We start from the raw sequence: 23,076 nt of genomic DNA, 5'->3' as shown, positions 1-23,076 counted from the left end.
CCATCCCTCAACTTCTAAGTAATGCCTATCACACAATTCATCTATGTTTGCAGGAGCAGCAGCTGAACAAGGTACGGGAGCTTCTGTTTGACAAGGAGAACAAGAGCATCCGCATGAACGAGCACGACAGAGAGCGCCTCAGTGCCTTCGTCAACACCAGCAACCTGAGATCAAACTACAACACCCACAATGAGTACGAGTCTCCACAAAAGTAAGTGCTTCTATGTTCAAAAATTCTTTAAATAAAGATTTGTAGCTTGCCTTTGTACACCAGTGTTTTAAGTTTGTTTGTTTGTTGTTTAACGCTGCACTCAGCAATATTCCAGCTGTATGACGGCAGGCTGTAAATAATCGAGTCTGGTCAATCAAGTGAGCCTGACCACCCGATCCTGTTAGTCGCCTTTTACGGCAAACATGGGTTGCTGAAGACCTATTCTAACCCGGATCTTCTTGGGTCGTGTTTTATGTAAAACGACTCCTTTTTTCCTCTCTGATCTCTGTATCGAACACCCCCAAAATTTATAATATTCAAAGGGTCATGACAAGAACATCTTTTTGTCAATTTAGAACAGTGTATGCTATCCAAAGATGGTATGGTAAAATTATTAAATAATTCCTTCCATCTTCTTTGCATTATATACCTTATGGGTTGACCTTGGCTTCCATTTTGTATCTGTTGCTCATTGACTTCGGTCTACCTCATTCCTCAGATTGAACACAATCATGGAGTCGTCATGTTCTATGCTGGATGATATTGATTATGACCAGAGTGAGGGGGACATTGACATGGCGTACCCGTCACGGCGCTATAAACGCCGAAGCCCCACTGCTCCTCCCATAGAAGACTTTGAGGGAAGATCATCGCCAAAGAGACATCGCTCAGATGTAAGTATTAGTTTTCATAACACACTTCTTTTGTAAAATGAAAATAAATATTGGTTTTCCTTGTAATAATTTACATGTGACAAATCAACTCTGAAAATGTATTCACCAAGATAAGTATTCAATGAACATCATTTTAATGAAACTGGATAAAATGAACATCTGGGCCCTGTTGCACAAAGCGATCTTAGCACTACGGCTATCATAAGCCTAAGTTAAAGTATGTGGAGTTACAATCACCTTTGCCATGCTTGTTGTAAGACTTGCCAACTAACAGGATCGGGTGGTCAGGCTCGCTGACTTGGTTGATGCATGTCGTCGTATCCAAATTGTGTGGATCGATGCTCATGATATCAATCACTGGCTTGTCTGGTCCAGACTTTATGATTTACAGACCGCCATCATATAGCTGGAATATTGCTGAGTGTGGTATTAAACAACAAACAAACAAACAAACAATAACCTTGGCACTAAGATAGCTTTGTGCAACGGGGCCCTGAACTGTATACTTGATTTGCAGGACCCCAACAACTCTATCGTTACAACCACCACCATCACAGTGAACGGCAGTGGCAAGCCGGTGTCCGCAACCACAGAAGTGAATGTTCCAAAGCTGAACAAGAGTTTCAGTGAGCCGGCCCTGGACAAGCACCTGCAGACACCAGTCAACGACAGAGATGCAGGTAGGTGGATGTCAACATGGATAGAGAAAACAATGCTGATAGTATGACGTGTAGTGGAACACGTAAACAGATTTCTTCTTCAGTAATTTTATGAATCTGTTACATACTCTTTCCCATGAATACATGACACTATTTTAGGGATAGCAATTTCTTTTATTCTTTGTACGATGTTACAGAGTTACATAGGGAAGGTCGGGTACCTTAGTGGTTGTCACGCCGAAGACCCAGGTTCGATTCCCGACATGGGTATAATATGTGAAGCCCATTTCTGGTGTCCCCTGCCATGATATTGCTGGAATATTGCTAAAAGCGGCGTAAAACCAAATTCACTCACTCAGGGTCGATAATTGCTCCCTCGGGTGAAGTATTCATCAAAGAATAAAAGAAGTTGCTATCCATAAAGAAATGTCATTTAAGTTCAGATTTCAACACATTCCTATGTGTCCTCCGGGTATGTAATACTCTCATGAGTTCAATCCAGTCATGTTAAGGAATACTCACATGTCCCGTAAGTATGCTTGGCGACATAGTTATTGAGTGTGGATTAGGTTTGTGTCAAATTCTCCCTTATTATCATCCTTGTGGGTTTAACTGTTAATTTTGAGTGTAAATAGTTCAAATACAGCCTCAAGGTCCACGTTGATACAAGGGGGCACAGGTGGCCCAGTCGTCTAAGGCGCCGCGATTCGCTGTGCAGAGTTGCTTCCCTTTGGCACGCCAGAAACCTATGATTGTGGGTTCGAATCCTGGTTCGCCCCGATTGTGTTTCTAGGTTTGTCAGCACCATACTCGTGCTCGTGGGTTTCACCGAAGTGGTAAACGTCTAAGAGTAAGACCTGCATCACTTCGGGCTTTCCTCCCACACTAAGCTGACACGCCGCAATATAACTGGAATACTGTTAAAAGCTGCGTTAAACCCAACTCACTCACTCACTCACTCGTTGATACAAAATGTTTGTTCTATGGCTGCTTTTGGTAGATCAGCTCTGTATCTTCCAGCTGAAGGTATTTCTGTACTAAAGTTAAGGAAACATGTAAATTTTGTTCCAGACAGTGAACCCGAGTCTGATGACTCCTTCTTTGGTACCCCCAGAAATAGGAACAACAGTCGTACCAGGAAGGGAATCCTGAAGCGGACCCCTTCTCATCCAGAGTAAGTATCAGCTCTCTGTTCACTGCTTCACTGACGAAACACGACATTTGTTGTCAGCCTCACAAACATGGATAATTTGCTCAGTAGTTTTCGTTTCTAAAGTAGTGTCAGAAGATGAAAGTGGACTGCTGCTATCAAGATAGGCATAAACCTTGCAAGTAAGAATATTCAGTGCTTCAGCTGTTTCTTTGGGAAGCTTGTCCTAGACTGACTAAGGTCTTTACAATGTTTCAGTGTTTCCACATCTGTTAAGTAGGACCAAGGTGGATGGCCTGGTAGTTTATAAGATGTTTTATCATCTGAAAATAGGAATACAATTGTCTCTCTGATTTGGGGTTATTTGGTTTCTGTGTCGCCTGCACGTTGTATTATCACACTGTTGGCAAAACTAGATTTTGGTTTAGATTTCTTTCAAAAGTCACCCGTGTCTAAAATAACTGACCATGGCTGGTGAGTTTTTTGTCGGGCTGCATTAAATTTTCCTCCACCTGCCCAACTTTCTGGCAGATAATTTTAAGACTACTTATGTAATCAGTTTTGGTATAACTCACGCAACGTTTATGGGTCTCCTACCTGACTGTTGAGATGGGTTTTAGAATTGTTTCAAACACTGAATGTAACGGTTGAAAAGACATCTACTCTCTGCATCAGTCTGTCACAAGCACTTCTTCCATTGTTTGTTCTTCTACATGATTGTTCGTTTCCAAATATTTCTGATCAGACAGAACATATTGAAGTTATTGAACTGACCAAAATGTCATCAGTGTTCTTCATTGGTGATATCAAAAACATTCTGATCGAATTACATGTTCCACCACAGTTTAATGAGGTGCTGATATTTGCTCCTGAGTTATTTCCAGTAAAAGTATACATGAACACTACTACCTTGAATTGTTAGGGGAAAGCAGTTTCCTTTTATTTCTGACACTACTATGGTTTTATTTGCTTCCCGGCTATTTCATGCATATTTTTGCCCAGCTTTTAAAAAGCCTGATCATGCTGATAGAACAATAAAAACAAGTACTAGTTTTAGTATGTGTAGGAGTGCACAACTGAGCACTACCATCATGTACATTCTAAGCCCTGACACAAAACATCTTCCTGAGGCAAGGGTGTTAAATGTCTATAAAAGTCCAGTTTCCACCCCTGTTGCACTAGTCTGGAATATTCAGGAGTTATGTCCCTTCTGTGTCCATCCTGTTGACCAATCAGATTCCATTTCTCATACCATTTGCATTTGCTTTAAACAAAATGAGGGCACCCAGTCAAGACAATCTGATCAATAATCAAGATCTATATTGTAATAAAACAGGTCTTACCCAGCGAAGTGCATCAAATCACTTGAGCACCTTGATTAAAAACATGAAAAATTTGCAAAATATCTGTCAATGCCCAGTTAACAGTACACATGTTTTGCAAATCCTGCTGTCGACCAAAATCTGCACATTGAAATCCATGTTGTTTACACACGAGACGTCTTGTTCAATTTTGATCGGACTATGCATAGACTCGTTAGTCCAGGCAAAATGTAACTCTTGAATTCCAGCCTAGTTCGGCTTGGGTGGAAACTGGACTTTTATAGTCAGTTGACGCCCTTGTCTCAGGAAGATGAACACAAAACAGTTGACCAAGGTAATCTGAACTGTTTTCACATACAATAAATCAAAGAAAGAACTAGACTCCTGACACTTTGTTATAGCAATGTTTTATTTGTTAGAGACTTAAGTGGCACAAAGCCGCCTACAGGTGCGAAGACGAAGAATAAATTGTTTAGGTACGTGACGTTTATCAGTCAGTGTCTGTGTGTAACCACGAGTCACATGACTATATGTAGCCACTCATCTACTCCTCGTATACCGTGCATCCATCATCAACATTTATCTAGCATCACATCTACTAAGCTTGCCTGTCTGTCTATATCATGTCCATTATTTTCTCTGTGTGCTCAGTACTGTCAGACATTTTCTTTGTCTGTAATTGTTATCATGATTATTACTTTTCCTACTGTAACCATGGTAATAGTTCCATCATCATCACTGCAGGGATAGATGTTGGTAGAAGCATGTGATTGTCATGGTGAAAACCCGGGTTTGATTCCACACATGGCTGCAACGTGTTAAGCAAAGCTCCAGATAATGTTTTTGTTCCATGAATATTAACCACATGTTATCATTCAAACTGGTTATTGATCATTTTCTTTGGGTATCTAATGTATTTGTACTCTCTTGGGTCCAGTCATTTGTGGCACGGTAGTCTGGTGGTTAAAGTGTTCGCTCATCATGGCGAAGACCAGGGTTTGATTCCCGATATGGGTACAATGTGTGAAGTCCATTTCTGGTGTCCCCCGCCATGATGTTGCTGGAATATTGCTAAAAGCGGCTAAAAGCGGCTAAAAGCGACTCCTGTCATGTGGGTACTTTAACACCAACAAGTAGACATGCTTAACTAAGTGCTGTTTCAGGTGACTTCTAATTTGTGTAAGCTATGATGCTTCGCCAAGTGTGTAAGATGTCGCATAAACTCACAACAGCAATATACATGTCTAACAATAAGAAATAACAATCAGAAATGATTGTGCAGTGTGTGTTTTGTCACTGGGTTTTTACATTTTTTAATACATATTTGTACACAAACACCTAAAAAGTAATTGGGTAATGGTAACTCACTCACTCATTCACTGCATATTCATCATCAAATATATATCTATTGTTATTATAATTAGGTAGCTGTGCTGGTATGCTTATCGTATTTAGCCACCATTAATTTAGGAACCTTTCTTGGTCCCTGTGCTGCTTGCTTTGACTAGCCTTTAGGCCATGTAAGTTAAACATTTAGCTTGAAATCTGCACATGCCTGACTGTTCATTCTTCTGCTCGGGATGACTCTGCACTTTGGCATGGTTTGTTTGTGTGTGTTTATAGTAAATACTGCCATAGATTGTGTATACTCCGATGCAATACCTGTAATGTGAAAATGCATACCGTACTTACTTTATTAATGTTATTTCTACACATTCAATGAGTTTGCTAAATGTAACTGTGTGGGTTTCCTGTATGCAAGCTCCTTCATTACCCTCTTGGTAAGATTGCTGCCATGTTTGAGCTCGGCCATTACAAGAATCTTTAAATTTGCCCTCTAACCCCAAATGTAGTCACGTTTATATTTTTGTTAATGTTTTGGGGAATGCCATCATAGTGAATTTTGAAAAGGTTTACCACTTATCAAATTTCCAAAGATGAATTTTCCTTTTTGTTTGTTTAATGAGATTGGTTCGAGATTGCAGACAAACGGAAAATCAACCAACTTCCCCCTTACATTCTTACTATACTAATTACATGATAGTTGGAATGAAATATAAATTCAAATTGACAAAGAAAATAATTAAGCTGGGGTAAGAGTAATTGGTGTCACGGCAGTCATCACTTGTTTGCAAACATAACGGTCAGTTGGTTGCGAGTTCAACTCCAAGCATGGTTGTAGCCACCTATCACTGTGGGGAGCTTTGACTGGTGGCAGTGATAGTATAGAAAGCTCCGCGAATGGGCTATCGCTGTAAGGAGCTTGTATCCTATGCTGCTGTACAGCAGGTTGTAACACAGTCTCTATATCAGCAGGACCCCGGTGCTCGGTCGCAGCTCTTCAGCTGGGAAGGGCCTCAACCGAGTCCATGTGTTCATCTCCAGGACTTTCATCAAACCAGAAACCTGTGTGCCGGTAAGTGGGGACACAACACTTTCATGCAGATACTTTCACCATGTTCACAGGACACAGATCTGTATGCTGAGAAAAAAGGAAAATATGTCCCAATAGTGTCGTTTTACTTTCTTCTTTGTGAATAGTAGTTGTGGGATAGCTTTGTGGTTAAAGATGTAAACTAACTGAGTGAATAGGTGTTTTGTCATCTTTAGATCTATCAATTCCGAGAAATGAGCCCCAATGATGATCCAGGGTTAGAATTTATCCCCAGCAACTTATGCAGGTTGATAAGCGGCAAGACCACCTCTGTGGTCTGGTGGTAGAGCGCTCACCCGAAGAGTGGAAGGTCCGGGTTTGATCCCTGGTCACGTCATACCATTTGACGTTAAAAGATGGTACTAGTTGTTACCCTGTCTGGCGCTCAGCATTAAGGGGCTAAAACAAGGACTAGTCGGCTCGGAGTCAATATACTGCATGGGGTATTGATGTTAAACTGTGGCATGGTATCTCAGTGAGCTAGCACTGTAAATCGGCATTGGTTCAGAACAAGCAGCCACACACACGTGCATGTACGTCACTATTTAAGTGCAATAATCTTGGACACGACATTTAACACCATCTGACCTCACCTCACCTGATAAGGGGCAACCAAATGGATTGGATGGTCAGACTCGCTGACTTGCTTGATGGTGGGTCATTGTACCTCGAAGATGGATTGTTGGTCACAATTTCACTGGATTGTCTGGTTTAGACTTGATTATTTATGGTCACTATCATATAGCTTTAAAGTTTCTGAGTGAAGCATTAAACAACAAACAAACAAATCCTGGAAGTGAGAGCCCTGTGTTTCAGTGTGGCAAGAGGATCCGTTTCGGCAAGTTGGCCATGAAGTGTAAAGGTAAGTGCATCCTTGAGGTAGAGCTTCATCATGTTTACTGCTTGTGTCTGTCAACCACCATTTGACCCATGTGGGTATTTATAACAAGAATACCAATATTTGTAAATCCCACTGGTATTGCATGAACTGTGTGATTGATTCTATCATGACTTTGAAGAATGCTTGATTCTGATTGGTTAAAATGAAGTATCAATTTCCATTTGATGCCTCTAAATTCAGTCTTTTCACTCACAAAACATGCATATGAATACATTGACAGCATCAAAATCAAAATCAAAATCTTAAGGTTGATATTGCATCAAATCACTTGAGCCTTGGTTGGATGATGCAATAGTCTTTGTCAGGATTCATATGGAGAGATTTACTTGATTATTCTCACTGTGTGTTGTTCCCTTCCCCCGTGTGTCTTGTGCTCACTGTGTGTTCCCCCCGCCAGACTGCAAGGCCACCTGCCACCCCGACTGCAAGGACCAGCTGCCCCTCCCCTGTATGCCCAATGCACCCAGCACCCCAGGGGCTCACCAGAAAGCAGGGGTCAGTACAGCAACACGCAATATTAAACTGACAGTCATGTCTTTCGTCAGTCACAGCCTTTGAAATTCTATTTTTTGAAAGACTAGTCCAGAGGACTAGTAACATTTTTCACCAGTCCTCAGAGTTTGTAGCTAGTCCTGCTTGAAAAGGACAGAAATGTTTACTATGTTTACTTATTTTTATAAAAAAAAATTGAAGCAAACTTAAAGCATTGGTAACTGATTCCGATTATAGCTCCCAAATCCTACCATTCTATGAGGACTACCATCATTGGTATTTACTCCTTCTCAGTACAATTTTGTATTCCCACAGTTGTCAGTGTCAAGGAAACTCAATCTAGGAAAAATGAGATATTGGTCAATGTTTTCATTGATTGACCACCTTGACTTTGTTTATCCATCATAGATACGTGATATAGGGTTAATCCATAGTTTTGAATGTTGGTTAGTTTTGACATAATGGGATTTACATGTGTTTCAGGGACTGATTTCTGACTTTACTCCCAGTGATTCACCAATGATCCCATCACTTGTGGTAAGTCAATATAAATAGGACATTTCTCAACATCTGAGGAATTTGTTGTGATTGCTCTAGTCATACTAATGAAAATTCAAATATTGCAAGGATGTTTGCAGTGGTTTGTTTTATTGTGTAATAAATACAAACACCTTTATGATATGTTTCACTTTTTCTTCAGCAGGGTTGACTCAAGGAATTTTCTACAGCACAATGTTAAAATATGGGCCTTATTTTAAATTTATGGGCTAAAAGCACTAGGCCCATCCCTAGAATTATCCCTGGTTGAGGAACATAATCATTCATGTCAGGAAATATCATTACTTACTTTAAAGTAGTGTAAACTATGACATGTTTGAAAGGGTACACTTATATGCATATTACTTCATTTTTGATAGGGACATTTCTATCTTTCCATGATACACAAACCTATTGTCATAATATGTTCAGCAACCCATTCATGCCATATAAGGCGACTATGCTTGTTGTAAGAGGCGACTAATGGGATCAGGTGGTCAGTCCTGCTGACTTGGTTGATGCATGTCATCGTATCCCAAATTGCGTGGATCGATGCTCATAATGTCAATCACTGGATTGTCTTGTCCAGACTCAATTATTTACAGACTGCCATTACATATGGATGAAATAATGCTGAGTGAATCATTAAACAAAAAAACACCAAAAAAACATCATAATATGTCAGGTGCATATTTTGATAAAATAACATATTGGATTATCCCTGTCAAAAGTTCAGTGGTATGTTTAGTTAACACGGTCATGCTGGTGAACTGTCAGCTTTTTAAAGGAAACTATGGTCTTTATTATAGGTGTCATTGATTGGAAATCTTCACCATGGTAACCTTACTAAATGTAAATGTTTCTGTGGCAGTGAATTATTAATGTAGTTTGTAAATATTTATGCATTTACTTCGATACAGCATCAACATTAAAACTGTATCACTATCACGATGCATGATGATATCTCTAGGCTTTATGATAGAACCTGACCTCTTATGGTTATGCCAGTAGACTCTGGATTCAACCACTGATCAACATTCCATGTAACTGTTTGTTTCCCTGTGGCAGGTTCACTGTGTGAATGAGGTGGAGACTCGGGGTCTGTCTGAGGTGGGCATCTACAGAGTACCAGGGTAAGTTGACTGCTGTGTGCAGCGAGGACGAGTACCAATATTGTGGTTAAATATCCCAACCAGCTATAACTTGGCAGCTGTCCTATATGCGCAATCACATGAATACCATCTCTCCAGTATCCTTCATCTCCAAGTTGTTTAAAGGCTCATTGATGTATAGAGCTTGAAAGTAGTTCCTGCAAGGGATACCTCATTTGGATATTATCAAGTCATGATACCAAGTTTATTAGATTGGTTTATCGGATCGAGATCTCTTGCCATCATATGATAGGTTACTCTTCAATTAAATTTAAGACAATAGCTGTTTCAGCTTCAGGGATGTCTGTGTGTTTGTTGCAGGTCAGACAGAGAGGTGAAGGACCTGAAGGAGAAGTTTTTCAAAGGGAAGGGTGTCCCCAGGCTGGTGAGTGGTGTCACGCTGCATATCCCTTGTGGGGAGTCCGGGTCAGAACAGCAACATGTCCCTTGTGGGGAGTCCGGGTCAGAACGGGTCCCCTGCAACAAATCTCTTGTGGGGAGTCCGGGTCAGAACAGGTCCCCTGCAACAAATCTCTTGTGGGGAGTCCGGGTCAGGACAGGTCCCTTGCAACATATACCATGTGGGGAGTCCAGGTCAGAACAGGTCCCCTGCAACAAATCCCTTGTGGGGAGTCCGGGTCAGAACGGTTCACCTGCATCAAATCTCTTGTGGGGAGTCCAGGTCAGAACAGGTCCCCTGCAACAAATCTCTTGTGGGGAGTCCGGGTCAGAGCGGGTCCCCTGCAACAAATCTCTTGTGGGGAGTCCAGGTCAGAACAGGTCCCCTGCAACATATACCATGTGGGGAGTCCGGGTCAGAACAGGTCCCCTGCAACAAATCTATTGTTGGGAGTCCGGGTCAGAACAGGTCCCCTACAACATATACCATGTGGGGAGTCCGGGTCAGAACAGGTCCCCTGCAACATATCCCTTGTGGGGAGTCCGGGTCAGAACAGGTCAGCTGCAACATATCCCTTGTGGGGAGTCTGGGTCAGAACAGGTCAGCTGCAACATATCCCTTGTGGGGAGTCTGGGTCAGAACAGGTCCCCTGCAACATATACCATGTGGGGAGTCCGGGTCAGAACAGGTCCCCTGCAACATATCCCTTGTGGGGAGTCTGGGTCAGAACGGGTCCCCTGCAACATATCCCTTGTGGGGAGTCTGGGTCAGAACAGGTCCCCTGCAACATATACGATGTGGGGAGTCCGGGTCAGAACAGGTCCCCTGCAACATATCCCTTGTGGGGAGTCTGGGTCAGAACAGGTCCCCTGCAACATATACCATGTGGGGAGTCCGGGTCAGAACAGGTCCCCTGCAACACATCCCTTGTGGGGAGTCTGGGTCAGAACGGGTCCCCTGCAACAAATCTCTTGTGGGGAGTCTGGGTCAGAACAGGTCCCCTGCAACATATACCATGTGGGGAGTCCGGGTCAGAACGGGTCCCCTGCAACATATCCCTTGTGGGGAGTCTGGGTCAGAACGGGTCCCCTGCAACATATCCCTTGTGGGGAGTCTGGGTCAGAACAGGTCCCCTGCAACATATACGATGTGGGGAGTCCGGGTCAGAACAGGTCCCCTGCAACATATCCCTTGTGGGGAGTCTGGGTCAGAACAGGTCCCCTGCAACATATACCATGTGGGGAGTCCGGGTCAGAACAGGTCCCCTGCAACACATCCCTTGTGGGGAGTCTGGGTCAGAACGGGTCCCCTGCAACAAATCTCTTGTGGGGAGTCTGGGTCAGAACAGGTCCCCTGCAACATATACCATGTGGGGAGTCCGGGTCAGAACAGGTCCCCTGCAACACATCCCTTGTGGGGAGTCTGGGTCAGAACGGGTCCCCTGCAACAAATCTCTTGTGGGGAGTCTGGGTCAGAACAGGTCCCCTGCAACATATACCATGTGGGGAGTCCGGGTCAGAACAGGTCCCCTGCAACACATCCCTTGTGGGGAGTCTGGGTCAGAACGGGTCCCCTGCAACAAATCTCTTGTGGGGAGTCTGGGTCAGAACAGGTCCCCTGCAACATATACCATGTGGGGAGTCCGGGTCAGAACAGGTCCCCTGCAACACATCCCTTGTGGGGAGTCTGGGTCAGAACAGGTCACCTGCAACATATACCTTGTGAGGAGTCCGGGTCAGAACGGGTCACCTGCATCAGGTCCACAGCAATAAATACTCAATGAGGACTAAATGAATGGGGTAGTCTGACTCTGTTGATTGTGTCTTCTGGTACCCCATCAGCTTGGGACTTGATTGTCTGGTCCAGGCTATTATTTAAAGGCCATAAAACTGCACTATTGTTGAGTGTGGCATTAAACAGAAAACAAGAAATCATAACTGATTGAAGGTGTCCATAGCTTGTGTTCGTCCCGTGCTGTCAGTGACCAGTTGTCTGATGCTGTGTGTTTTGTTCCCAGAACAACATCCTGGATATCCATGTGGTGTGTGGTTGTCTCAAGGACTTCCTGCGTGGACTGAAGGAACCGCTGGTCACCTACAAGCTGTGGCTAGAGTTTGCCCAGTCCGCAGGTTAGTAATGCATCCTCAGCCGTTGAAATTCACACTTGCCCAAGACGGTGCCGAGGACAAGTAACAATCCAATGATAGTAGTCCTCATTGACTAGTAGCATTTGAGGGCTATATGATTCTGAACCAGGTTTCAATGCTTAACCTTTGCTACAAATTTGAACTGAATAAAACCAACAGAAAATGTAAACATTTCAGTCCCATTTAAGCAGGACAAGCTACAAACTCTGATGACTAGTTCTCTGGAATAGTCATAAAAAGGCTGCTCCAAGTCATGTTCCAAGGCTGCTCAGTGTCATCCACGATTACACATGCTTGAAACGGCCCTGACTTTGGATGTCAGATGTCCGGCCTTGAAAATACATTGAATTTGATGACCATTCTTGATAAATATGTCACAATTATATTTCCTCCCATAATGCATGATGTCATTAAGCAAAAGATTTGTCCGTAACTCAAGTGTAAAATTATATTGATAGGCTGATGTATGGGTTTGAATGAAGTATGTCCTTACAAATCTGTTTGAAAGATCAATTAGCTCTTACTTTTGCCTTAAAACGTTTGATTTGAAAATGTGGTGGTTGAAGATTTCTATGAACCATGGTATTAAAGAAACATCATTGTCAACCATCAGAACTAGAAAACAAACAAAATATTGGTACTGTATTGGCATCGGCACAAGTAGTAAATAAAGGAGTGTAAATCCTTAAAAACAAATTCTACATGTGTCCCTGTCCTTGCAAGATGTCTCTCTCTGGAAAGTGTACAATATTTCTCCACCAAACTTGACACATAGATAGGTCAAGTGGTGAACTGGTGCCTTTGTATAGTTTGGGATTTCTAAATAACATTTTCGAGTTTCCATAGCTTACAGACGTCGACTGAAAATGGGGGTAGTTGTGCCATCAATAGAACTAGGTGACGAGGGATATTGATGACTTTGTCCTCTTGTTTTCGTATTTTCCTTGCTGTATTTGTCACTATTTGATCATGTCATGAGTTGATGGACTGATGTGTTTGTACAGAGATAGCTGACAGGGAAACCTCCCAGAGACATCTGTACAGCCTGGTGGAGCACCTGCCACAGGCCAACAGGGACACCCTGGCCTTCCTCTGTCTGCATCTACAGAAGTAAGTCTCCACACGGGTCCATTTAACTGCTGGCCTGTTGACCTGAGCCCAGTTAAAATTACAAAGGGCTTGCAGAAGCGTAACGTAGATGGCCCATTTGGCTTGTCAAAATTTCACCCCTTCTCTCTTTATGTCCAATTTTTTTAATTGCATTATCTCTGTACAATGACAACCGGCCTCCATTTTGTAATGTTGTGTACAACAACTTCTTTATTTAGACATAAATCGCCACGAAATGAGGCAAACGGAAGCCAAGATTTAAAAAGGTTTTAGGGTTGAAGAGTTCTAAAATTTTACAGTTTGTGGCCACCATTAAGTTTAAGGCCAGTTAGTTTGGAGAAGGGTTGTAACTTTTAAAAGGACCAAGCCCTGCTGTCTACATACACATTTGTTGTTAAATCTACCCCAGCCACATGAACACTACCGGGGTAGCAAGGCTCACTAGAACGTGTTATAGTCAGACTCACTTTCCCAGCTGTATTCATCACTATCCCTACAGGTTTTGTCGTGGGTATAACTGACTTGTACCCCACTGTTGGGTGAGATAAACTCAGTGAATTTATTTGTGACACTCAGGTTCAGACATGGTTAGATTATCGTAAGTCTATGTTAAAGTTACACCGTTACAAAGTCTTAGCAATAAGATTGCTTTGTGGAAGGGGCCCAAACTCCAGTACTGGCCTGCAAACATAACTGTGTTCACCTTCATTGTTTATACTCCTAATGTTCTGTACTTACTACTTAGTAACTGGAATGTATCAACTCCTGGTGCACCTGTCATTTTCAATGAAATGTTTAGTTGCATCTTTGTGTCTGTTACATCAGCCCCTCCCAAAATGTCATTCAGATAGATTAGAAAATGTTTGTGAAGGCATGGTGAATGCTAAAAAAACAGTGGTTATTGCTGCAATATATATAAGAGGCTCTCAAGAATGGAACCCTGCTCCAGGTGAATTTGGCTGCTTTGGCATTATTTCATTTGAAAATCAGTTTGTAGTTGTATCACATGATCTTGCCTCAGCACCCAGATGAAAATCTTTTATGTTAAAAATCATTAATAAGTTTGAATTTGTAAGCAGGGTATTATCTCGACCTGCTAGATCATTATTATATATGTATCACTAATAACTAATGTCGTGGCTTTGTAGAGGTAACGGGGGCATGGGTGGCCCAGTCGTCTGTGGCGCCGCGTTTCACTGTGCAGAGTTGCGTCCCTTGGGCACGCCAGAGACCTATGATTGTGGGTTCGAATCCCGGTTCGCACTGATTATGTTTCTAGGTTTGTCAGCACCATTCCCGTGCTCGTGGGTTTCACCGAAGTGGTAAACGTCTGAGACCTGCATCACTTCGGGCTTTCCTCCCACATTAAGCTGACACGCCGTGATATGACTGGAATACTGTTAAAAGCGGCGTTAAACCCAACTCACTCACTCACTCACTCACTTGTAGAGGTAACCTGTGTTTATCTGATCAAAGGACCAGTACATAGGAAGAGGCTTATTGCTTGACTTATGTTTTTGCATTGAATACAATCTCAAAATATGGTATTATAATTTAAGAGAGAGAGAGAAAGAACTATAAACATAATAATTATTATCCCCCGCCGCGCGAAAGCGCGAAGCGGGGGATATAGTATTCACGACCGTCCGTACGTCCGTCCGTACGTCCCACCTGTTTGTTGCCGCGATATCTCAAGAACTAAACACTGGATTGTCTTCATATTTGGAACTATGGTGTATATACAGACTCCGCAGACACCAGTCGGTTTTGGTGACCTTGACCCCATTTTCAAGGTCACAGCAGGCATATCTGCTTTTGGAGTTGGAAAACGGTGTTGCCGCAATATCTCAAGAACTAATCTCTGGAATGTCTTCATATTTGGAACTATGGTGTATATACAGACTCCGCAGACACCAGTCGGTTTTGGTGACCTTGACCCCATTTTCAAGGTCACAGCAGGCATATCTGCTTTTGGAGTTGGAAAACGGTGTTGCCGCAATATCTCAAGAACTAATCTCTGGATTGTCTTCATATTTGTAACTATGGTGTATATACAGACTCCGCAGACACCAGTTGGTTTTAGTGACCTTGACCCCATTTTCAAGGTCACAGCAGGCATATCTGCTTTTGGAGTTGGAAAACGGTGTTGCCGCAATATCTCAAGAACTAATCTCTGGAATGTCTTCATATTTGGAACTATGGTGTATATACAGACTCCGCAGACACCAGTCGGTTTTGGTGACCTTGACCCCATTTTCAAGGTCACAGTAGGCATATCTGCTTTTGGAGTTGGAAAACGGTGTTGCCGCAATATCTCAAGAACTAATCTCTGGATTGTCTTCATATTTGTAACTATGGTGTATATACAGACTCCGCAGACATCAGTCAGTTTTGGTGACCTTGACCCCATTTTCAAGGTCACAGCAGGCAAATCTGCTTTTGGAGTTGGAAAACAGTGTTGCCGCGATATTTCAAGAACTAATCTCTGGATTGTCTTCATATTTGGTACTATGGTGTATATACAGACTCTGCAGACACCAGTCGGTTTTCGTGACCTTAAATTAATTTTCAAGGTAACATTAACTTAATTTTCAAGGTAACAGACTCCGCAGACACCAGTTGGTTTTGGTGACCTTGACCCCATTTTCAAGGTCACAGCAGGCATATCTGCTTTTGGAGTTGGAAAACGGTGTTGCCGCGATATCTCAAGAACTAATCTCTGGAATGTCTTCATATTTGGAACTATGGTGTATATACAGACTCCGCAGACACCAGTCGGTTTTGGTCACCTTGATCCCATTTTCAAGGTCACAGCAGGCAAATCTGCTTTTGGAGTTAGAAAACAGTGTTGCCGCGATATCTCAAGAACTAATCGCTGGATTGTCTTCATATTTGGAACTATAGTGTATATACAGACACCGCATACACCTGTCAGATTTGGTGACCTTGACCCCATTTTCAAGGTCACAGCAGGCAAATCTGTTTTTGGAGTTGGAAAACGGTGTTGCCACAATATCTCAAGAACTAATCGCTGGATTGTCTTCATATTTGGTAGTATGGTGTACAGGCGGGGGATATTTCGTCACTCTGTGACAAATACTTGTTTTTACCCAAATTGCGTGCCAGGGGAACTTAGTTTAGAATCTTGGTTAAATCCCTGGTAAGCTGTATGTGTGATGTTGCAGGATTGCAGAGTGCCCTGAGTGTAAGATGCCCATCAGCAACCTGGCCAAGGTGTTTGGGCCCACTCTGGTGGGATACTCCACGCCGGAACCGGAACCCATGCAGATGATCAACGAGACACGCAGGCAGAACATGGTGAGTGCACTCTGCTCCACCACCAGTCACAGTATCTTGCTTATGTATTGTCTAGAGTTGGGCCCCTGAAGATCTGGGGTGGAATAGGTCTTCAGCAACCCATGCTTGCCGTAAAAAGCGACTATGCTTGTCGTAAGAGGCGACTAACGGGACCAGGTGGTCAGGCCCGCTGACTTGGTTGATGCATGTCATCGTATCCCAATTGTGTGGATCATTGCTCATAATGTCAATCACTGGATTGTCTGGTCCAGACTTGATTATTTACATACCGCCGTCATATAGCTGGAATATTGCTGAGTGCGATGTTTAACAACAAGTCAAATCAAAGGTCTTGAGTAGTGTATTGTTATTGTTGTGATAGTGAATGGAGATTCAATTGCTTTTGAATGAAGCTGTTTTTGTACTAAATTAGACCTAAAATTCTTGTGACATCCTTGGATGTGTCTTTGCAGGTAATGGAGAACCTTTTGGAACTGTCTGGTGAATTCTGGGTGAAGTTCCTCAATATTGAGGACACCAGCTTGTACCCACTAGACCCCAACACACCCAACACCCCCGACTGCAGCCGAGCAGGTAACTCAACCCCTCCACACGGTCCTCACATGTACATATCCCACTTGGGTCTTCCACGGTGGCCCCCAGTAGACTAGGGTTGTCCTCTCAGAGTCAACTGAAACTGGAATGGGTGTTCAGGCTCACAGACTTGGTTAGTTAAGTGTCATGTCGTAATGGAGTCCATTGTCACTAAACCAGTGACAGGTTTGTCTGGTCTGGACTTGATTATTTATAAGCACCATGATTTAGCTGGAACATTGCTGATGCCTGTGTTAAACGCCCTTCAATCACACTCTCGCTAGGGCTGGGATGATATACCAAGTGTGTGATCTGATACATATCATGAGACCTTGCTCATGATCTGATACGTATCACAATACTTATCTGTTGTTGGTAAGCCATCTTTTTCATAGAGAGGATGGCCAAATACCTGGCACACAGTCTATTTACAGTTGGCAGTGCAAAGTATGGTGCAATGGATGAAAATATTTAACCTTCACTACTCATTATCACTGGTAATTGGGGTTTGGTGTAACATTTATTAAAGAATACAGTTAAGGTAAGAATTGATACTTTTGAATTAATGTGTGATTGTGATCAATTTTTGTTTCGTGTAGTAACAAATCGTGATGCATCAGTGTATCATCCCAATACTGACTCTCACTCACTTGGGGCGGTCGGGTAGCCTAGTGATTAAAGCGTTAGCTCGTCACGCCGAAGACCCGGGTTCGATTCCCGACATGGGAACAATGTGTGAAGCCCATTTCTGGTGTCCCCCGCCGTGATATTGCTGGAATATTACTAAATGCGGCGTAAAATCAAACTTACTCACTCACTCTCTCACTCATTCGCTATTACTTTTTCACATATATCTTCTACACTTGTAAGATAAAGTTATGTAAACAAAGTAAAGTAAAATGTGTTTTATATGTCTTCGAACTGATTATGATATTGATGCTCGTACTGATGATTATATTGCAGTTCCCCGAAGTCGACTGGGTCCAGTACTTACCCCTGGTTCTTACGAGGCCGAGACGCAGAGAACACAGACCTGGTCCAGAAACACAACACAACAGACTCCCAGGTAGGAGCCGGCACCACACACACAGATATTAATGACAATGTTTGTTCATCTACAACACTTGATTTGTTAACTTGAGTTGTAAGGAAAAGTCTGTTCAGTCAATAGATATACTTAAGTAACAAGCTTGACCAAAATATGTTCACAAAAGACAATTGTAGAATAACGCATGAAGTACGAATGATTACGGAAAATGTCACGAGTGAAGTTATTGGGTTTAGTTCCAAGCTTTGACTGAGAGTAATTATAGGCCTGTCAAAGAAATTCTGCATATTGGTTAAATGAGCAAAATGCTCACAGTATTTGACAGCCAATCGTCAACAAGATTATCTGACTTCAATGATAATGGACATGTTACAAAGTTTGATGAGAGTGAGTTCTTTGTTGGCCTGATTGTGTGCCATGTTTAAGTTTACTGTAAGAAGAAAATACATGCATTGACATTGAAAATACTTTTAATTGCAGCTAATATTTATGTTGATAAACTTATATACTCAGTTTTGTTTCATGACTAATGTAGATTACCTGTTAGTGTCATGCAATACAGCTGTAACCATCTCACCTCTCTAGCATCACTAACCATCATCTGTCTGATGCTCAGTACATACTGAGTCACCCGTTCAGATATGTCCCCCATGTGGTTGGGACTGTACCTGACAATGTGCTGTTAGTGTCATTCAATACAGTTGTAACCATCTCACCTCTCTAGCATCACTAACCATCATCTGTCTTATGCTCAATTCATACTGAGTCACCCGTTCAGTGATGTCCTGTGTGGTCAGGACCGTACCTGACAATGTGCTGTTAGTGTCATTCAGTACAGTTTTATCCATCTCACCTCTCTGGCATCACTAACCATCATCTGTCTGATGCTCAATACATACTGAGTCCCCCGTTCAGTGATGTCCTGTGTGGTCAGGACCGTACCTGACAATGTGCTGTTGGCGTCATTCAATAGAGTTGTAACCATCTCACCTGTCTAGCATCACAAACCATCATCTGTCTGATGCTCAATACATACTGAGTCACCCGTTCAGTGATGTCCCCCATGTGGTTGGGACTGTACCTGACAATGTGCTGTTGGCGTCATTCAATACAGCTGTAACCATCACACCTCTCTAGCATCACTAACCATCATCTGTCTGATGCTCAATACATACTGAGTCCCCCGTTCAGTGATGTCCTGTGTGGTCAGGACCGTACCTGACAATGTGCTGTTAGTGTCATTCAGTACAGTTTTATCCATCTCACCTCTCTGGCATCACTAACCATCATCTGTCTGATGCTCAATACATACTGAGTCCCCCATTCAGTGATGTCCCCCATGTGGTTGGGACTGTACCTGACAATGTGCTGTTGGCGTCATGTAACCATCTCACCTCTCTAGCATCACAAACTATCATCTGTGTACCTCAACATGGCCAACACATACTGAGTCACCCGTTCAGTGATGTCTCCACCTCCCACACCATTGCCCTTCTCTTTAACCCCCTTCTCCACCACCACCACACACAGATGTGTGGTTCATTTGTGCACTTGTACTCCCAACCCAGATATACCTCCTCTAGGACCATCAGCTAATAATGAAGAACAGTTATGGGTGTTAACATTAATTTATGTAGTGCTTTGCCAAGCTTGTGCCAGGGTTTGTTATCAAATAATGATTTGATGTGGATACATTGCGGTTCTTTGTGTTTATGTCATGGCATGCAGTATAATCCAGTTTACATTTGCATCAGTTCCTTTGCCTCATCTGAATATGCAAATCTTCCCTGGCGTATGTTTAACTGCAAGTAACCATAGTAACTATATGCTGGAACTAAAGTGATTGAGCTTGTACTTAGTTGTCCTGCCTTAAACTAACATAATCCTTGTATATATGGCATAAATATATCATCCTGGTTTAATACAGATATATATTTATCATCCTGTGTTGATATGTCGTCCTGATTTACATATATCATCCTCATAGATATATATATTGGGATACATACATCACATATCGTCCTGGAATCATGCTTCTCACCCCGCTCGTCTGTCTGGTCAGCTATGGCTGCATGCTGTTACCTTCCTTTCCTCTGTTGGTAGGCTGATGCCGCCATTAAAACGGTTGGCTCCGCTTGCAGTCAGTGAGAGTTCTATCTGAGGCCCAGGTCTTATTTTAACACCTTTTCTCAGGTAGGACAAAAAGTACATGGCCCAAATATATCTTCTCACCTTCTGTAATCCCTGAAAACTATATCAGAAATATATCAGTCGGTTATCGAGACACCTTTGTGCAAGAGGTCATTTATAATACAGAACATAAAGTGGAGAAATAAGTTATTTGTGTGTATATTGGTTGCATTATTGAGTTGCTAAACATTTCCCCCAGCTTTACATATGTCTTGCTCCAGACATCCCAGCTCCCTACCCTTGATACCCACCCTCCCTCCTGTGTGTAACATGTCTACAGGGGGCCACTGGAATACAGGTCAACAGTTGCCTGTGTGAAGCAGGTGGTGGACTGATGGCTTGCCAGACATTGAAACATTCTAGATCCTAAGGGTGGGCACGGGTGGCCCAGTCGTCTGAGGCATCGCGATTCGCTTCGCTGTGCAGAGTTGTGTCACGCCAGAAACCTGTGATTGTGGGTTCGAAACCCAGTTCACCCCGATTATGTTTCTAGGTTTGTCAGCACCATACCCGTGCTCATTGGTTTCACCAAAGTGGTAAACGTCTGAGACCTGCATTACTTTGGGCTTGCCTCCCACATTAAGCTGACACACTGCGATATAACTGGAATACTGTTCAAAGTGACGTTAAACCCAACTCACTCACGCTCTAGATCCATGGCCATTGGGCCTGTTGTCATATCACCATATCAACCAACATGGGAAGAACTATTCGACAGTACCTAGTTTTTGCCACGATTGATCATCTTGTTTAAAAACACAGGTGTTTTCTTTGATTGAAGACCAGTTTTAGATGTTGACGTAATTACTCGCGTCTGTAGAACATGATCGTCACCTGAATCCCCTGCAGGGAGTCATGGGTGCAGTTGTACAAAGAGATCTTAGTGCTAAGGTGATCGTAACTCTCATACCTGAACGACAGTCGTAGCGCTAAGGTTGTTTTGTACAACGGCAACCAGGCATAGAAGAGGTTTGTCATTAGAGGTGACTAAATGGACCAGTGACTTGGTTGATTGTATGTCATCTTGACCCAGCGTCATGAGACGTTGCTCATAATATCGTCCATGTTAGAAGAGGTTTGTCATTAGAGGTGACTAAATGGATCAGTGACTTGGTTGATTGCATGCCATCTTACCCCAGCAGCATGGGGGACGTTGCTCATAATTTGATCGTTGTTGCAGTAAATAACAGGCAGCTGTCATAGCTGGAACACTGCCGACTTTGGCACTCGGCTAAATAGCAGGGTCACACTGAGCTTGTTCTGTGGAGATGGGTCATATGTGATGAACATGGAGATGGTTCTTGTCTGGAGAGCTTGCTGGTATCTGCTTAGGGGAGCAATCTGATTGGGTTGATAAAGACTTAAATGAAAAGACACATTTAGTATGCAACTAGTTCAGAGATCAAATGAACACGTAACATCATTTGCATTCTGTTAATATGATCTCTTATATAGGCTGATCTGAAAGAATGATATCTGCATTGGTACTTACCTTCCATGTCAATTTAACAATTTGTTTTGTCTTCTGCAGGCTGCCATCTCGACACAACAACACAACACAGAGACCACGCCAGTTCTTCACATCTCCGTTTGTGTCCAACTAAGAAGACAGCTCTTGTTGTGTTTACAGAGCTCTTGTGTTGTGTTTGCAGAGCCCTTGTCATTTGTGTACAGAGCTCTTGTGTCGTGTGTGTACAGAGCTCTTGTGTCGTGTGTGTACAGAGCTCTTGTGTTGTGTGTACAGAGCTCTTGTGTCATGTGCGTACAGAGCTCTTGTGTCATGTGCGTACAGAGCTCTTGTGTCATGTGCGTACAGAGCTCTTGTGTCATGTGCGTACAGAGCTCTTGTGTCATGTGTGTACAGAGCTCTTTTGTCATGTGTGTACAGAGCTCTTGTGTCATGTGTGTACAGAGCTCTTGTGTCATGTGTGTACAGAGCTCTTGTGTCATGTGTACAGAGCTCTCATGTTGTATGTGTACAGTGTCTGCGTGTCACTGCCGCCACACCGCCATGACCTGCAGACATCCTTGTATATAGTGTCAGCTGATGTCTGCAGGCGACTGGCCGTGGTGTGGACTGTCCACCATTAGTCAGTGGTACAATGATGTAAATACTGCCTGCCTGTACAGTAATCATGTTGCAATACCATTACCGTGTTGTGCAGTAATCAAATGTATAAAGGAATCGTGTATCAATATTTGTGTATCATACATCAACTGACAGTATCCTGTAGGTTCCACTGTTGTAGAGTTTCATGTCTTGTGCCGCCAACCCCTCCGAGTACAGCACCCTCACTGTACATGCACCATACTTATCTTGGTGAGAGGTGACGGTCTTAGTCTCCAGGATTATCTGGTGATTCAGCATCTGATATTTATCTCCAGGGTGTCGTACAAAACAACCTTACCTCTACGACTGTCGTTAATCAATGTTATGGTATGGGAGTTACGATCACCTTAGTGCTAAGATCGCTTTGGACAACGGCACCCACGGTCTGTCTTGTGTATAGCTGGGTAACTTTGTGTTTATATCCTGACAATAGCAGGAATGCAACTTGCCACTAACTCACTGGCCCTGGTCAGATTGTCTGATACTAAAGGTATCCCGAGTGCTAGTAGATTTTCAGTCGTTTTAGGGGGTGACCTTTTTTGTTGTACCCAGGACCCATTCCACAAGTGATCCTAGTGCTGAGCTGATCCTAACTCCCTTACACAAACCTAAGACAGGCATAGTGCTGAGATTGCTTCTTGGGGTGGGT

At 42.9% G+C, this 23,076-nt stretch overlaps 1 protein-coding gene across 1 annotated transcript in view; it reads left to right on the top strand.

The window, feature by feature from the left end:
• Positions 1-22,025, top strand: part of LOC139464434 (rac GTPase-activating protein 1-like) — a 36,767-nt gene extending 14,742 nt beyond the window's left edge. Inside the window, exons 5-21 of the mRNA XM_071245967.1 lie at positions 54-211; positions 711-885; positions 1,403-1,565; positions 2,616-2,718; positions 4,436-4,492; positions 6,333-6,432; positions 7,267-7,312; positions 7,749-7,846; positions 8,327-8,380; positions 9,449-9,513; positions 9,853-9,916; positions 11,949-12,060; positions 13,083-13,188; positions 16,374-16,506; positions 16,959-17,079; positions 18,043-18,145; positions 21,849-22,025. Of these exons, the coding sequence (XP_071102068.1) occupies positions 54-211; positions 711-885; positions 1,403-1,565; positions 2,616-2,718; positions 4,436-4,492; positions 6,333-6,432; positions 7,267-7,312; positions 7,749-7,846; positions 8,327-8,380; positions 9,449-9,513; positions 9,853-9,916; positions 11,949-12,060; positions 13,083-13,188; positions 16,374-16,506; positions 16,959-17,079; positions 18,043-18,145; positions 21,849-21,921 (1,731 nt within the window). The 3' untranslated portion in view covers positions 21,922-22,025. The remainder of the gene's footprint in view (positions 1-53; positions 212-710; positions 886-1,402; positions 1,566-2,615; positions 2,719-4,435; positions 4,493-6,332; positions 6,433-7,266; positions 7,313-7,748; positions 7,847-8,326; positions 8,381-9,448; positions 9,514-9,852; positions 9,917-11,948; positions 12,061-13,082; positions 13,189-16,373; positions 16,507-16,958; positions 17,080-18,042; positions 18,146-21,848) is intronic.
• Positions 22,026-23,076: the final 1,051 nt, after the last annotated feature.

The sequence above is a fragment of the Haliotis cracherodii genome, unplaced genomic scaffold (genome assembly GCF_022045235.1).
Source record: "Haliotis cracherodii isolate W230 unplaced genomic scaffold, xgHalCrac1.p SCAF_17, whole genome shotgun sequence".
Classification (NCBI taxonomy): Eukaryota; Metazoa; Mollusca; class Gastropoda; order Lepetellida; family Haliotidae; genus Haliotis; species Haliotis cracherodii.
The sequence above is the reverse complement of the archived record's forward strand: the minus strand, read 5'-3'. Positions and strand labels throughout refer to the sequence as shown.